The 16,103-nt window shown below is 42.4% G+C and overlaps 2 protein-coding genes across 12 annotated transcripts in view; both read left to right on the top strand.

Annotated features, from left to right (window-relative positions):
• The window catches only part of ubr5 (ubiquitin protein ligase E3 component n-recognin 5), a 30,749-nt gene extending 25,200 nt beyond the window's left edge, over positions 1 to 5,549 (top strand). For 6 of the 11 annotated variants that reach the window (XM_087847957.1, XM_087847958.1, XM_035910011.2 and 3 more), the window contains 15 exons: positions 119 to 268; positions 597 to 814; positions 1,116 to 1,236; positions 1,497 to 1,869; positions 2,038 to 2,125; positions 2,205 to 2,349; positions 2,643 to 2,773; positions 2,941 to 3,001; positions 3,209 to 3,390; positions 3,516 to 3,600; positions 3,697 to 3,852; positions 4,059 to 4,172; positions 4,275 to 4,419; positions 4,526 to 4,611; positions 4,789 to 5,549. In XM_087847957.1, coding sequence (XP_087704083.1) covers positions 119 to 268; positions 597 to 814; positions 1,116 to 1,236; positions 1,497 to 1,869; positions 2,038 to 2,125; positions 2,205 to 2,349; positions 2,643 to 2,773; positions 2,941 to 3,001; positions 3,209 to 3,390; positions 3,516 to 3,600; positions 3,697 to 3,852; positions 4,059 to 4,172; positions 4,275 to 4,419; positions 4,526 to 4,611; positions 4,789 to 5,001 — 2,268 coding nt within the window. In that variant the 3' untranslated portion in view covers positions 5,002 to 5,549. The remainder of the gene's footprint in view (positions 1 to 118; positions 269 to 596; positions 815 to 1,115; positions 1,237 to 1,496; positions 1,870 to 2,037; positions 2,126 to 2,204; positions 2,350 to 2,642; positions 2,774 to 2,940; positions 3,002 to 3,208; positions 3,391 to 3,515; positions 3,601 to 3,696; positions 3,853 to 4,058; positions 4,173 to 4,274; positions 4,420 to 4,525; positions 4,612 to 4,788) is intronic. The other 5 variants (XM_035910010.2, XM_006795961.3, XM_006795962.3 and 2 more) reach the window with 4 other exon arrangements.
• A 2,118-nt stretch (positions 5,550 to 7,667) lies between these two features.
• On the top strand, positions 7,668 to 16,103 carry LOC102787976 (protein LYRIC-like). Its single transcript, XM_006795965.3, has 13 exons — positions 7,668 to 8,315; positions 8,539 to 8,658; positions 9,280 to 9,361; positions 9,679 to 9,852; positions 10,088 to 10,138; positions 10,274 to 10,411; positions 12,752 to 12,835; positions 12,936 to 13,004; positions 13,124 to 13,269; positions 13,742 to 13,858; positions 13,987 to 14,085; positions 14,215 to 14,341; positions 15,084 to 16,103. The coding sequence occupies exons 1-13, from the start codon at positions 7,986 to 7,988 to the stop codon at positions 15,146 to 15,148; spliced, it is 1,602 nt and encodes a 533-aa protein (XP_006796028.2). The 5' UTR covers positions 7,668 to 7,985; the 3' UTR covers positions 15,149 to 16,103.

Raw genomic sequence — 16,103 nt, 5'->3', positions numbered from 1 at the left:
TGGCAGCAAAGAAAATGACAGCACTATTTAGAGAATGTAAAACACTTGAACTGTTTACATTATAGAATGGAAACTCAGCCTTTGTGATTTTAACTACATTTTGCTTCTTCTTCAACAGCCCAATGCCAGAAAGGAAGATCTGTTTGGTCGTCCATCTCAGGGCCTGTACTCTTCCTCTTACATGGCAACCAAAGGCCTGGCTGAGGCAACCATGGACAGGAACTGCCTGGAGGTAAACATGGGCTCCTCTCTACCCTCCCCCTCTCAGGTATACCACTCCTCTACACCGTGCTATCACGCTGGTAGTTGTGTTCTAATATCCATGCATAACAAATCTCCCTGAAATAATAAAGTACTGCAGCATTTTCCCAGTTAAAATAACTTGACTATTAAGGATTCATTATCTCTTCGTGCTATTTGATTTATGAAAGGACAGGTAGGTTGGGTCGTGTTCTTGTGTTCATACGAGTGTGGATATTGGAGCACAGTTTGTATTCTGTGTCCCATTTCCATTCTGTTGTGGCCACACTGCCATCATCTTTAGAAGTTCACTTGTTCACATTACTAAACGACACTTCTGACTCCTGCTCAAACAGATCCTGCCCACTAAGATGTCTTACTCAGCTAACCTGAAGAATGTGATGAGCATGGAGACAGGCCAGCGGAGCACCGAGAACCAGTCGCTGGCAGAGCAGGAGCTGGAGGCTTCCAAACCTGGCCCATCACCCCACGACCTTGCTGCCCAGCTAAAGAGCAGCCTGCTTGCTGAGATTGGCCTCACTGAGAGTGATGGCCCTCCTCTCCCATCGTTCAGGTAACCAGCCATTGCATTTAGTGGGGCTGATTTTTGCAGAGAGAACTGACCTTGATCTCAGCAGCTTGACATGAAATGGTGTCACCTATAGATGTTTGTCGTCCCATTAATTAAGCCTCTGTACTTGCATTAATTAGGACCTTCATTATTAGCACATGTAACACCTTCCTGTTTCCCAGTCAGAATGGTTGCTGTGAAAACTGTCTGTTGCTCTCAAACACAGAAAATGTAATTATAGATAAAGAGTTTATGAAGATGAGGATAAAAGTTTAAAATAGTGTTTATTGTGTCCTCTGTCCAGACCTCACTGCAGTTTTATGGGGATGATGATCTCCCACGACATGCTGCTGGGCCGCTGGCGCCTCTCACTGGAGCTTTTTGGTCGTGTCTTCATGGAGGATGTTGGAGCTGAGCCTGGATCGGTAAAAAAATATTTTATTTTTTCAACATGCCTTCAACATATACTTAAATGGAGCGCTTCCCTGTACGTTTTTGTACTTGATGGCTTCTTAAATGAAATGCTGCTCAGAGTAAAATCAGCTTGTTTGAGGCAATGAGCCATGAGTAGCCAGAATGAATCATACAGATGTTGAAATTAAAACACTCCTCTGCTACTATAGCATGTGAAACTTAATGTAGCTTTAACTGACCGTGTTGCCGTTCCCTCGTTGTTTTGAACCAGATCCTCACAGAGCTTGGCGGCTTTGAGGTGAAGGAATCCAAGTTCCGTCGAGAGATGGAGAAGTTGAGGAACCTGCAGTCCCGTGACCTGGCGCTGGAAGTGGACCGTGATCGAGACCAGCTAATACAACAGACTATGCGTCAGCTAAACACACACTTTGGCAGGCGTTGTACAACCACACCCATGGCGGTACACCGGGTGAAAGTGACTTTCAAAGATGAGCCTGGAGAGGGCAGTGGCGTGGCCCGCAGCTTCTACACGGCCATCGCTCTGGCCCTCCTTTCCAATGAAAAGCTGCCCAACCTGGACTGTGTTCAGAGCGTCAGCAAGGGCATGCAGGCCAGCAGTACGTGTCATCACGATTACAATTCAAGTATGACAATACATAGAAACTACTGCATACTGCATATTATGACATTTGTGTTCATTATTACAATAAATGTTTGCTTTTTGTTTTTGTGATGATGGAAGAAATCATTAAAGTAGCAACAACGTAAGATACTTGACAAATGAACTTGCCCTGGTCGATTTGTTTGTGCAGATCTAATGCAGCGTCTCAGGAACAGAGACCGGGAGAGGGAGAGGAGAAGTGGTGGGCTTCGAGCAGGATCTCGGAGAGACCGAGACAGGTAAACTCTATTTGGTAGCCTATATGACCTTTCTTTATATTTAGCGAAAATGTCTGCTAACCTGTTTGTATGTTAACAGAGACTCTAGGAGGCAGCTGTCCATAGACACCAGGCCTTTCAGGCCGTCATCAGAAGGAAACCCCAGTGATGAGCCTGACCCTCTGCCTGCACACAGACAAGCCCTGGGCGAAAGGCTCTATCCACGAGTCCATGCAATGCAGCCGGTAATAAACCATCAGCATATCTGTTTGTTTTCTTTCATTAAGACAGGGTAACATTTCTGATAACTAATGATCAGTTTTGAGGTTCTGTTTACAAGTTTACACACCAAGAGATGGAATCCCACACATTTTAGACAACCACACTTCCTCCATCACTTCAGTGTTTAGTGTTTAAATTCTTTTTAGGTACAATAGTTGTTGTGTTGAACTTGAGTGATCCATAATGTTTTGCTTCCTTGTCTGCATTTATAATTTTTCCTTGATCATACTGAGGGGAGTTGTGTTTGTGTCTTTAGGCTTTCGCCAGTAAAATCACCGGCATGTTGCTGGAGCTGTCTCCTGCCCAGCTGTTGCTGCTGCTAGCTAGCGAGGATTCTTTGAGAGCCAGAGTAGAAGAGGCCATGGAGCTACTCATTGCACATGGAAGGTAAGACAAATCACCAACACCACGGGTGCCTCTGGCAATAAAGTGCTCATTTAGCTGACAAAAAAAGTACCTGTTAATGAATATACATCTATTAAGAACAGTATTTTTTTCATATTCATACTCAGTGCCATTTAGCAAACTAACTATATTCTGTTTATCTTTCCCAGGGAAAATGGAGCTGACAGTATTCTGGACCTCGGTCTCCCAGAGGCTCCAGAGAAATCACAAGTGAACAAAATATATAACCTGTTTCCATTATTTGCTAACTAGTTTCTTGTTTTCTAAAAATGTTTTAGCCATATTTTAGCAAAGTGTGCTAAACCACGACACACTAAAATGACTTTGACACTTAACAGAAACACTTGCACAACACAGATCATCCTAATACGAAGTTGTTATAAACACTGCCCCCCTCCTCTGTTCAATCATTTTTAGCAGCAGGAGAACCGCAAACGTCACGGTTCAACACGCAGTGTGGTTGACATGGAGCTGGACGACCCAGATGACGGTGACGACAACGCTCCTCTCTTCTACCAGCCTGGCAAACGAGGCTTCTACTCCCCTAGACCCGGCAAAAATACAGAGGCCAGACTCAACTGCTTCCGTAATATTGGAAGGTAATAATAAAAAATCAAAGATTTACATGATGTTTGGTTGGATAAAAATTAAATTCAAGAAGGAAAATGTTTTGTGAAATCAGCTGTGTCCTTAGCAGAGTATGAAACAATGTGTTTCTCTGCAGAATACTGGGCTTATGTCTGCTGCAGAATGAACTCTGTCCAATCACACTGAACAGACATGTCATCAAGGTGCTGCTTGGTAGGAAGGTAAGTAGAAAATATGCCTTTAAAAAAAAAAAATGCACCTGCTGCATAATGCTTGGTTCTTAAACAATTCAATTGCTAATCATTCTTTTACTGCAGGTGAACTGGCATGACTTTGCGTTCTTTGACCCGGTTATGTATGAGAGCCTGCGGCAGCTAATCCGCCATTCACAGGCTGGTGAAGCCGAAGCAGTGTTTGCTGCCATGGATTTGGCTTTCGCCATTGATCTCTGCAAAGAGGAAGGAGCTGGACAGGTAATGGACTTGGCTGTCTAAGTGTCAAACTTGAGCAGTATCAGATGTCACTTGTCCTGTTAAGATGGAAAAATAGCGCTGGCAAATGTGTATGTGATGCAAGGTGAAAAATGCGGCAACACATCTGAAAATTCTCTTCAGGTTAAATTAACTAATGTACAGGTGGTGACTTAAGTGAAGCTTATATCTCATTCTGCCTTGTTCAGGTTGAGCTCCTGTCTGGAGGGGTCAACATGCCAGTAACTCCCCTCAATGTTTACGAATATGTGAGGAGGTACGCAGAGCACAGAATGCTGGTGGTTGCTGAGCAGCCGCTTCATGTAAGTATAAACGGCAATTTTACTGAACCTTAAATTGTGTGAATGCAGATCAATGCTTTGTCATTTATCAAAATGTGTATTCACACCGGCTGTCTTTCATAGGCAATGAGGAAGGGCTTGCTCGATGTACTGCCCAAGAACGCCTTAGAGGACTTGACAGCTGAAGACTTCAGGCTGCTAGTCAACGGCTGTGGAGAGGTCAATGTCCAGATGCTTATTAGCTTCACCTCCTTCAACGATGAGTCTGGTATGTTGATCTGTCTACATCGCTTTATGTCCATCTTAATCAGTAAAGGATTTACTATTGTACATTTGACTGTCATATACTGACTCAAGACTTCTTCATTCAACAGGGGAAAACGCAGACAAACTTCTCCAGTTTAAACGCTGGTTTTGGTCCATAGTGGAGAAGATGAGCATGACTGAGAGACAAGATCTGGTAAGTCTGCTCCCATCATAACTAACTTTCTTTTTCCATACCTTGGCTGTGGGTATCTGCTGATACAGGGTACTGATCAGACACCAGTCTTATTAAATTAAAAAGCCTCGGTGTACAAGTACTTGGTTTCCTGTATATCAGACACGGGATTAAAAAAGTCGTTTGCGTACTCCTCAGGTGTACTTCTGGACCTCCAGCCCATCTTTGCCAGCCAGCGAGGAGGGCTTCCAGCCGATGCCTTCCATCACGATCCGGCCTCCAGACGACCAGCACCTCCCCACAGCCAACACCTGCATCTCCCGTCTCTACGTGCCACTCTACTCTTCAAAACAGATACTCAAACAGAAACTCCTGCTAGCCATTAAGACCAAGAATTTTGGTTTTGTGTAGAAGTTCAACAAAGAAGAGTTTAAAAAAGGAAAAGAAGAAAAACATGTTTACTGTTGTGTAATATTTACCTAGCTCCATTTTTGTAGATTTATTTTTTGTCTAAACAATTTTATGAAATTCGACATACTGTCGCCATCTCCCCGGGCGGTAATATGTTTGTGTTGTGAACACAAACAGCTTGTTATTTTTATTTCAGTTTTTATTGTTTATTTTTCTTTTCTGTTAATGAAGAAGAGGTATACGGTCCAGAACATTCCTGCATTGGCACTGTAAAATGTAAAGCCCACAGCTCTGCTCTATTGGCTTAAACCTTTGCTTCCCAGGAATTTGGCTTGACAGAAAAGCTGTCTGCCGAAAACCCAGCCAAAGATGACAGCAGTAGAAATATTTAAGACACACTGTGACTATAAGTTTTTTTGTTTTGTTTTGTTCTTTTCCTTCCCTAGAAACGTACTATCACTGACAGTTCACTGCTGCCTTTGTGGAAAGTCATTTTTTCTTGTACAGGGGGAGTAGGGAATTTCAAAATAAACTTGGATGCAAATACATTGTCATTGTTTGTGTGTGGTCTCTAGTTATGCTACTACTTATTTCAATAGACTACCAGGTAATACATTTTATTAGTAGTAGTTAATAGATTGATAATCTTACAAACCAAGGGGCGTACACAATAAGTATAGGAATATAAAGAGTAAATAACACCAGCAAAAAAAATCTAATGTTCCAGTAATGATACTTCCATACTAATCCACATGCCAGTAAACCTCTCCCAAAAAAGAATGTATAATGCAGTGTTGTAAAAACACAAGAAAATTTACCGCATGCGTTATAATGTTGAATTATTGAACTTAGCATGCTCTTCTCAGGGCTTTGACCTGAGAAGAGCAAACACAAAGTGTCAAAGTTTAAAAAAGTGCATATTCCAGAAGTGTCCAACTGCAGGCCTCAAAGGCTGCTGTCCTGTAGGTTATAGACGTGTCCTGGATCCAACACAGCTGTATAACGGGCTAAATTACCTCCTCAACATGTCTCAAAGTTCTCCAGAGGCCTGGTAATGAACTAATCGTTTGATTCGGATGTGTTGACCCAGGGTGATATCTAAAACCTGCAGGACACCTGCCCTTGAGGCCTGGAATTCCCCACCCGTGGATTCAAAAATATATACAGAAAAATCTTACAAAATCCTTGTAGTGTTCTTCCTTTTTCTTAGAATACGTTCCTGTCCAGCTCAAAGACTGTGAAGGCAGGAATGAATAGAATAGAATTCAACTTTATTTTCATTGCACATGTCACAAGTTCAAGGCAACGAAATGCAGTTTGCATCCATCCAGAAAGTGCTTGGAAGACAAGCTTGTAAGACATGTATGACAACAGGAGGGATAAAGGATATATTCACTTGCAAAAATGTCATTATTATCTACAACTCAATAACATACTCCAGTTCAACCAGGCAGTAAGTCTGAATGTGAGCGACTTCAGGTTCAGGTGCAGCTAATCCAACTACTTACCCTCCAGTCAGCTCCTGTGGGACAAAAACCAAAAACACTTCCTCAGTCACTGGTTTTACTTGGCCTCTTTACCATCAGGTGGATGAATCTGCTCTTGGCCTCTGTGAACTCATTTGTTGGAGCCAGCAGTGGAGCTCTCAATCTCAACCACTATGTATTTGTCCAGCTGCACAGAGCTGCAGAATGGTGCGTTAATACCTGTAATACATACCAGTTATATATACATATAATTCATCATCATTCCAGCAAGTTTTACATTTGATGCAATATGTTTATATAGGTTCTCAGTTATCCAGGTCATGGTAGTCTAAGGGGCTGGACTTCTTTAATTTTCTTGAAGACATCTCACCTGTCATCCGAAAAGCTTCAGTTCTGAAACCAAATAGTGGAGTCACTTGGCTCATGTGAAAAAAATGTGCGGGTCATTATCATGACAAGGCGACCTTGCGTCGCCTTATCATGTGACTTATTGAGATCACCTGATGCAAGATGTGAGTGGGGGTTGAGGCGCCTGGGAACGGACCTCAAAACTGCATTGTAGGTGGCAGGCAGTTGATGTGCTACCTAAGGCACCCCCCTCTGTTCAAAGATAAAGATTTTAAACAAACGTTAACTTTTTTGGTTTAACATTTTTTCTCTATTACTTTGTTGTTGTTGTTTTTTCATTAAAATGTTTGTCCTTTTGATAACCTTTGTGCAGGGGGGTGGGGCAGGTCTGTGTTAAAGGCGTACTGGAAACATTTTTGAATCAAGAATTTTGACCAATCAGCATGGAGAAAGTTGTAGCCCTGCCTATTTCAACTGACCAGCAATAACCCGGCTTTTTATTTCTTCCAATGATTTTATGTGCGGAAAAAAAAACAAACAAACAAACTCGTGAGCTGTTAATTTGACCAGAGACTTTTAGGTATCAACATCAGGATCTGTCATTTGTAGGACCAAGGCAACGAAAATATGATACAAAAGTGTATGGAAATAATACACCATGCGCACAGTACGTGTGTGCAAATCTGTACTTGAAATAATAAAAAAAAAACTATCAAAACAATTCAAGTTCAAAATGTATTTTTTGATAAATAATCTAAGACATTTATAACACGTAGCTGTAATTCACAACCCGGAAACTCAGGTTTACGACTGTCGTGAAGGCAGCGTGTCTCTCTTCCAGTCAGAACGGAGCCATATGAGGTGAACCTGCTTTACTCGCGCTCACACTGGACTCATTGTGGTGGTCAGCTAACGGTAGCAAATTATCTTATGATGATATCAGTTAGCTGAATTTGTTTAGCCACCGCAGCGCTTACAACAGTTCGCTAGCTTGCTTGGCTGATCGGCTTGGCTGATGTTGCTGGCGGATGAATTCGTTGTTTTTCATAATGTCGAAATCGTTCCGTTATTTTTAGCTAGCACTGCATGCTAGCGCAGCTAATAGTGGTAAGCAAAGCGTGACTAATCGGTCTATTAGAAACCGGAGGAATGGAGCAGTGGCAGGACGCGGCCTCTCGGCAGGTCAGCCTGCTTACTGATCGTGTGAATGAACTGTTGTCCAGAGGTCTGGAGGTACTGCGCTCCGAACTCGGCGTGGATTTGGGGCTGAAGCCGGAGCTCATTCCGCCATGGATGATCCTTTTGCTGGCAGGTACTGGGCTGCTGCTGATGGTCGCTCTGTGGGCCTCAGTCTGTCGGGGTCTTTTCAAGAAGCGCCCTGTTATGAGCCATGCGGACGACGGAATTGAACTGAAGCGAACTGTCGGTAAACCCGTCAAATCTGAGGAACCGAAGAAAAAGAAGAAGAAGGCGGAAAAGGCACGTAAAATGAAGTCTGTTTTATTTCCAGCTTTTCCCTATACCGCTAGCAGGGCTAGCTGTCAGGCTAACGCCACGGTGACAACTAAATCTCATGTCATGGCTAAAACAAGCTTCAGGCTAGTGTTCTGTCCGGCTATGCCGTTAATGGTTGGCGTTTTATGCATAAGTAACAACGGTATAACTTGTAATGACACTCATCAATTTTGAATGACCTTTCCAGAAATCTCAGCCAAACGGGAGAGCTATCGCTGAGCCACAGGAAGAAGCCGTAGCGTCGGAAGAGATAGTGCCACATCACCAACCGCCCCCACCAGAAGTCAAGCCGGAGAAGGTTGCTGAGGTAATTTAAAATCGTGCCAGAATCACACTTTGTTAGGACTGAAACCAATTAATTTTTCTATTTTAATCTATCTACGATAATGCTTGTCTTTTGTAGTATTTCCTATCATTCACGTTACTACTTTGACGTCTTCACTGAATGTAGTCAAGGAAGGAAAAAAAAAAAGAACATTTTCGCCCTTTCACTCTTCAATGACGCAACCGGCCACTGGTGTTGGGTTACAGTCTTCAGCTGTCATATGCAGCACAAATGCAGAGATGTCCGCTTATCACAGCACATAGTGTCATCTTCTAAAGACCACAATATAAGAGTATTGGTGACCCGGAAGGTTCTGCAGTCAGACGTGGAATCACGCAGGAGATATAGTGCTCACGAAAAGTACATGTAGAAGATTTAGGTACAGTGGATGTAGTTTCACTTATAAATAGATGAGGCCTGAGCCTGCTGTGCAGCATGGTTCATTCAGCATGTGGTCGTGTTCCCCCTCCTTAATAAATCATATGTTCTGCATACTATCTACACCTTTCTGATTCTGTAAACTGTCATATAACCTTGTGTGTTTGTCTTTGTCAAATATACTGGCTTTTGTTTGCAACTTTATGTCCGCTCTTTGTTTTCCAGGCGAAGAAGTCAAAGAAAAAGGCCAAACAGGCTGTGAAGGAGACCAAGACAGTGATTACAGATGGCAAAGAACCAGAAGAAGGTAAAATGTTCTGAGTCCTGTCATCATTTAGCTGTTATCTGTGGTATTTAACTGTGGCTGTTTTTAGTTTGTTTAGCTTACCTCATAAGGAAGACATACCCAGTGACCTGACCAATTGAACCACAAAGGGAATAATTAACAGCGTGGGTTTAGTTACATGCAATTGGTGCCTTAGTAAAATTCACTTAGCCTCAAGTCTACATCCAGTCCTTCGCCCTGCTTAATCTGTACCATTTTTTTCCCCCTCACTAATCCTGTAATGAACTCCTGCAGTATTTTGTGACAAATTCTACACTGAACTTAGTGCTACTTTTCAGGCACATGGGAAACCAAGGTCAGCAACAAGGAGAAACGGGAGCAGCGCAAGAAGGATAAGAGTTCCAGCGATGGCTCAGCCAGCCCCGGTGGAGGGGGAACACCTGTGAGTGTTCCCACAGAGCAGCCCAAGGCCTCCACAGCCCCTGCACCTACCAACCAGAAGAAGAAAAAAGGTGGTTTTTTAAGTGTCCTTTCTGCATTTGAAGAGTTCTTTTTAAAGAACTTCACCCAAGATCCTGTAGACAGTTGCACAAATGTTGTTTCTGTATACATTGTTGTTGCCTTTCGTTGGTCTCTCGTGGCCAAAACAGTCTATGAATACAGGCATTATGGGAATTTGAGTCTCGAGTGAGCTTTCTCAGAATTGTTTTTGCAGTGTTTTTTCTTGACCTTGCTCTTTATTCTCAGGAGAATCCACAAAAGTGAAGCCTGAGAAGGTGGAGGCTGTTGTCTCTAAAGGTAATTATCAGTATGAAATTGAGAAAGACAACACACATTGATATTAGTACGTATTAGAAGTAAATTACAGCAAAGTCTGGGTTGATGTGCCGCTAGCCTGTCAGGTGGAATCAAATGTTTCTCTCTTGGTATTAGTTAACAGCAACAATGCGGTGGAGGTGTCCTCTGCTGTACCTGATGTGCCGGTAAAGATTCCTGCTCAAACTGTTGCTCCCAAGACTGCCTCCTGTACCACCAGCAGGGAACCACCACTGTGGAAGACGGGGATTGATGGTACTTCTAAACTCTTCATTGTTGATCTTGACTTCTGTTAAGCATAGTGCTTTAAAATAATTATTACAATTAACTGGCTCGTTTAAAAAATCACACATCTACAAAATGTCCCTCATGGTGTATTCAGATCAAAAACAAAGCAAAGTTTTCACATGGTGCAGGTGCATACAAAGCAGATGCAAAGACAAGTGTGAAAACATTTCATCTTTAGCAAACGATCTATAAATCGTTGAGTTTGAGACAGAATAATGAAAGTGTAGGGCTTAGAGAAAAGGCTGGGAATTTGTAAAACTTCTTGTAAGTTCTGAAGATGGTGTTTGAACCTGATTCCAGTCTACTCTTTCCCCTTTTGGCTCCTGCTATATTGGGTTTTCCAAAAAACAATTAATTCTTCATTATTGTCCTGAACACATCTTTAGATTTGTTGTTTGGGAGAAAAAAAACCTATAAGTGTAATAGAGCTTCATATTAAAAATGGCTTACTGAATCACTCACCATCAGTACCAACGGTACCAACTAGTCTGTTAGGGCACATTAGTCCTCATTCATAAAGTGCTTTACAAATCAGAACATTACAGCTACCAGGTGGATTTTTCCCATTTGAGTGTAGCTGGTCAAACAACACAGAGCCACTTACTGCTAAAGAGACAGAGTGAAAGTGGACAATATATCCTTGGTTTCATAACATAAAACTCATTGTTGCTGCTAGGGATGGGTATCGTTTAGGTTTTATCCGATACCGGTGCCAAACCGGTACTTTTGAAACGGTGCCGGTGCTTAAACGGTGCTCAAACCGGTGCTTAAAGAATGGAGAACACAAAATTGGTCCAAAAATCTCTCATGTTCAGCTGTTGTTTTTTTTTTTTTGTAAAAAGATAACAATGTTAGCCTTTTCTGCAGCTATAGGGCATATATGGTATCACTCTTGGCTGGAAGCAGTGCTTAAACAATGGAAAAAACACAAACTTTGTCCAAAAACCTCATGTTTTACTGTTTTCCACTTTTTCTTTGGTCATTTTAGCCTTTTTGGCCAGGGTGAAGGGAGTATCTGCCATCAAACAAGAAGACAGCCGCCTGTAGCTATGATGATGTTTGCTAGTTCACCTTATGTGCATTAATGTAATAACGTGGTTAGCCTACTCAACGTAAATTATACACGAACAACATTAAGCTACTCACGCAGAGAAGAACGGCTGCTGCTGCCATCATCATCCGTCATCATTTCTGCTACACTGGCAGGGCTAGGGGCCAGGACTGTCCTCTTCGGGTTTTTGATGGATGTTGCTAACTCCGGGTCCGATAACAGGCACCACACCCGCAGTAGATGCGCTCGGTGTGAGGTCTCGCAGCAAGCTATCATTTTTCAGCTTTAAATAAAAAACGCTATGCGTCGCCAGGTGTTTCATCGGATTTGAGGTGTTACCTCCTTTGACAGTATCACAGTATCAGCTTAAAGCACTTGTTGCAGGCTGCTGAGTTTGCATATTTTGCTGTGAAGTACAGCCAGACTTTTGACCGCTTCGCCTTGGGCATTTTTAATCTGTAGCTCTGCTCTAAAAGAACGTACGTACCTGGACCCACCTACTATCCTCGGAAACGTAAAATGATTGGCTAGAATTCAAAGTGTATCACATCTCAGGGAAAAAAAAGCACCGAAATGTGCGCTGCTTTTCGGTCTGGTTACTACCGTTTATGTCAGATCCGGATACCGGTACCCATCCCTAGTTGCTGCCAGGGAAAGCACAAAATTGAACCCAGTCCTTATTTTCCCCTGAGTTATCCATTTTGTCACTAGTTAGCCAACATAAGCTAATGTAGGTCTATTGGCAACAACCAGCCAACAACATGACATCACGTTCTGTACTAACAGAAGATAGTGCTATACATGTTTTTAAAAATTTACGCACAGACAGCGTTACATCTGTTTTTGATAGGTTTTTGTCAAAAGTTTGACAGTAAAACTCTCTTGAATTATTTTTTTTATTACTTTAAATATACAGCTAATAAAAAAAAAAAGGCCCCATTCAAACAATTTAGAACAGTGGTTCTTAACCTGGGTTCGATCGAACCCTAGGGGTTCGGTGAATCGGTCTCAGGGGTTCGGCAGAGCCTCCACCGTGACATGCACGGCTCATTTTGTGCACCAATAAAAAACATATCTATGTCTTGACCTTGAAAAAAATCACATTTTATTTTTCACTAAAGAGGGGTTCAGTGAATGCGCATATGAAACTGGTGGGGTTTGGTACCGCCAACAAGGTTAAGAACCGCTGATTTAGAATCCCCAAGGTCAATGTTTTGAACAGTGATGACACAACTTCTGTGAAATGTGTCTTTCAGAGGCGTGGACTGTGAATAAAAGGGGAATGCCAACAACCCAGGTAAATCTGATGTCTTTACCGAGTCTGGGAATTGGTACTGCTGGTAAGTATACACTGCAGCAAAACTGAGTCCTGCCACTAGATGGCACTGTTTGTCTTGCGCAGATTTGGTTGTATTAACATGGTAATTGTTGTCTCTGTAGAGCCCAAGCCTGTGAACGACCTGCCGTGGATCAGTCAGCCCAGACTAGATGATGAGTGGTCTGGACTCAGTAAGTGCCATTTACTGGTTTTCTTTCACCGCACTGTTTAATTTTGATGTTGCTTGATGTCATCTCTGTTGTAGTATTCCTTCGTGTTTATGTCTCGTGACGCCCTTTTTGTCTCTCAGACGGTGGTTCTGTGGACACCAGTTCTGACTGGAACGCCCCCTCTGAAGCATGGGGCAACTATGAAGAGCCCACCCTCGAGCCTCCTCCAGCACAGGAGCAGCCCCTCCCTGAGCCAGCCAAGGTTAATCTGTTGATCGGAGTGGCAGTAAGTGTGGCCAAGCTCTGGACAAAAATAAGCATTATAGAAGTTTTAAAAATAACAACCCATTAACTAATGAGTCATCAGGGCTTAGACTCAATGAGCTGTCCTCGTTCTTTCTTTTGACTGTGACCCTGCAGCTCAGTGGCTCAACACAGTAGACTGAATAGACAACATAGTTTATCATATTATGGCGGCTGTTTGAAACCAGTATGTGGATGTGTACAGATCATATAGACTTCAAAGGCTTTTCTCATAGCGGACATTTTTCTACAGTATGACAAACACAGGTGTAATAAATGTTGCGTTGAATAGCAGTTTACTTAAATGTTGATGCGATGACATGTTGTCATGTGCTACTGTCCACAGACAGTGGAAAAGTAAGGAATTACCAAAGCATTCCCATTTGCTCTAGAATTTCTAATATAGTGTCTGTTCCTGCGTTTTTAAGTCATGTTTTATCCTCATGGGTTCACAGGAGGATGGTGACGATGAGAAGGATAAGGGAGTGACCACTGCTGATGGAGCGGCTAAAACTAAAAAGAAGAAAAAGAAAAAGAAGAAGGCTGCTGAGGAGGGAGGAACAGCTGGTCAGGTAACAGCTTGTGAGCAAATGCAGCGCTGAGTGTAGTAACCTTAAAAGGTGTAAAACAAAGAGTGGTGAGATGTTCATTCTCCTGGATATTTTTTGTCTCAATTCCACTTGTTTGTTTGTTGGCTCAGGAGCCGGAGAAGGAAACGGCACCTGCAGCCTCAGTGAAGAAGCAGACACCTGTTCAGGAGAACGCTGCTGCCGTCCAGCCTGTCAAAGCAGCTGTCGAGGTCAGTGGGCTGACGGGCAAGAGGGAATCAAAGATGATCTTGAAAAACGCAGCTATTCTGCTCTCTGACCCGTAGCCTTGCAGCTGTTTCTTTTTCACTCTTAACTTGCTGTTTTCCCTTTCCTAACAGGTGAGAACAGAGCGTCCAGTGAAAGACAACATATCCCAGAAATCCCCTGTCACACAAGTGCCACTGAAGCCAAATGAAGGAGAACCAACTGCCAAGCAGAACAACCTTCCTGCTCCGACACAACAAAGTAAGCGCTAAACACTGTCAGATGTGACACCAGAACCTTGTGCATGCTGGTACTGAGGCATTTGGTGCAGCTAAATATGACTTTCCCAGTTGTCTAGTTGTTAACTCTGATTTACTTGTATTGGAGTATCAGATGCACATAAGCTGCATATTTTGAAGCATTTACAGTTTCAGGTTCTGAGCAGTTTGGCAGCGTGCTATTAATGTAAAGCAAACTGAATCTCCTTCACTAACAAATCTGTATCCAAATCCAGATGTGGGTCTTAAAGCTTTTCTCCTGTACTTTTGTCTAAACCTTTTTTTTTTTTTTTGTTTTTTTTTTTAATAAAAACAAAAACAAGTAGATCAGTTGCTGAAGTTGGGACAACTATTGGTGTCCAGTGTCTCCAGTAATTATAACATTGAAAAATGAGTACAATCACATTTTCTATAAACTTGTTACTCAAGTTCATGTGACAATGCTGAAGTGTGTGTTTCAAGGTTAAGCTTGTTAATAATCTTAGGAAAATTAATCTGCAACAATTTTGATCATTTGCTCTTGATACTGTATGCATTGATCAAGCTCTTTAAATCTGTGCTCAGCTCATTTCTATTACCCACGCCATCTTTTTCTGGGAATGATGGGTTAAAATTTTGTCAGTGGAAGTCAAACTCTTTTTCTCACCAGTGAATCAAACAGATGTGGGGTTATCCTCATTGAAAGAGATGTTTAAAGGTGTTCCTACCTTTGTGTGTTTCCACAGAAAAACCTGAGGAGAGCCAAGCGCCCAAACCAGCAAAGAAGAAGAAGGCGAGGAGAGAGACATGAGACAGAGTCCACTCTGCAGGCCTCTGTATGCAAGAGACTTGATACTCTGTTTATGCAACACCTTTGGTGGCAGGAACTCTGAACAAAGATCTTCTCGATGGACTCTACCTTGAAAACGTGTGGAAACCGAAACAACTTTTATACACATCCACGTGTCAGCAGGCGCATCGTTGAAAACTGAAACTAGATGCAGTGCAATCTAATGTAATGCGGTGTTGATGATTTTTAAGTATGCATTTGATACTGATTGTGTCTTCTAATTCCACTGAATCCAATAACTGAAGGAGCTGTATTGTAGTAATTAGACGTGTAGAAAATACTGATCATGTTTAGAAGTGTGTTATCGTGGTGGCTATCGAACGCAGAATTACTGTGTAGAGAATGCAAACGGTTGCATCAGGTTACACGACACTAGGCCTTCGCTTTGCTGTCCTTTTTCTTTTTTTTTCTCTTTTCTTAAATTGCTCTGATGTTTGTAAGCTGTGTTGGTATGGCACCGGTGAAAAGAGCAGGAAGATCAAATGTTTGTGTCAGCGGTTTGGGCTCGACGGCACGTAAACATTTGTGACATGAAATGAGCTGTGAGCATTGTGAGACCATGGAAAAGGGACTCATGAGCCGCACTGTATTTTTATTTTACTTAATTTTTTTTCCATGTGATTTTGAACACTTCATGGACACACTCTCCATCTGGTCTGTCCCCTGTCTGTTGTTGTACTGCAGTGTGTCGAGACAACTGTTTCCTTGCCATGTTTACTGTCTGTGACTGCTCTTAGGAGCGCAGCCGCGTGGGAGACTCTGATCGTACACGTGTCATGGCAGTGTCATCAACCTCCTCATGATTTTCCACCAGTGAGTGATTCCGAAGTCTTCAGAACCTTTTGTAAAACCTGTTTGTAACAAAAGAAAAGCTTAAGCCATATGTAAAAAGACTAAATAAAGGCCAGTTTTTCTA

The sequence above is a fragment of the Neolamprologus brichardi genome, chromosome 11 (assembly GCF_056152115.1).
Source record: "Neolamprologus brichardi isolate AB-2024 chromosome 11, ASM5615211v1, whole genome shotgun sequence".
NCBI lineage: Eukaryota > Metazoa > Chordata > Actinopteri > Cichliformes > Cichlidae > Neolamprologus > Neolamprologus brichardi.
The sequence above is the reverse complement of the archived record's forward strand: the minus strand, read 5'-3'. Positions and strand labels throughout refer to the sequence as shown.

What these genes read in the sequence shown, in the direction of transcription:
- LOC102787976 (XM_006795965.3), top strand. Translation starts at nt 7,986, where the DNA reads ATGGAGCAGTGGCAGGACGCGGCCTCTCGGCAGGTCAGCCTGCTTACT. An exon ending in TGATGAGTGGTCTGGACTCA is followed by an intron (nt 13,005 to 13,123) that starts GTAAGTGCCATT and finishes TTTGTCTCTCAG; the next exon opens with ACGGTGGTTCTGTGGACACC. An exon ending in AGGGAGGAACAGCTGGTCAG is followed by an intron (nt 13,859 to 13,986) that starts GTAACAGCTTGT and finishes TTGTTGGCTCAG; the next exon opens with GAGCCGGAGAAGGAAACGGC.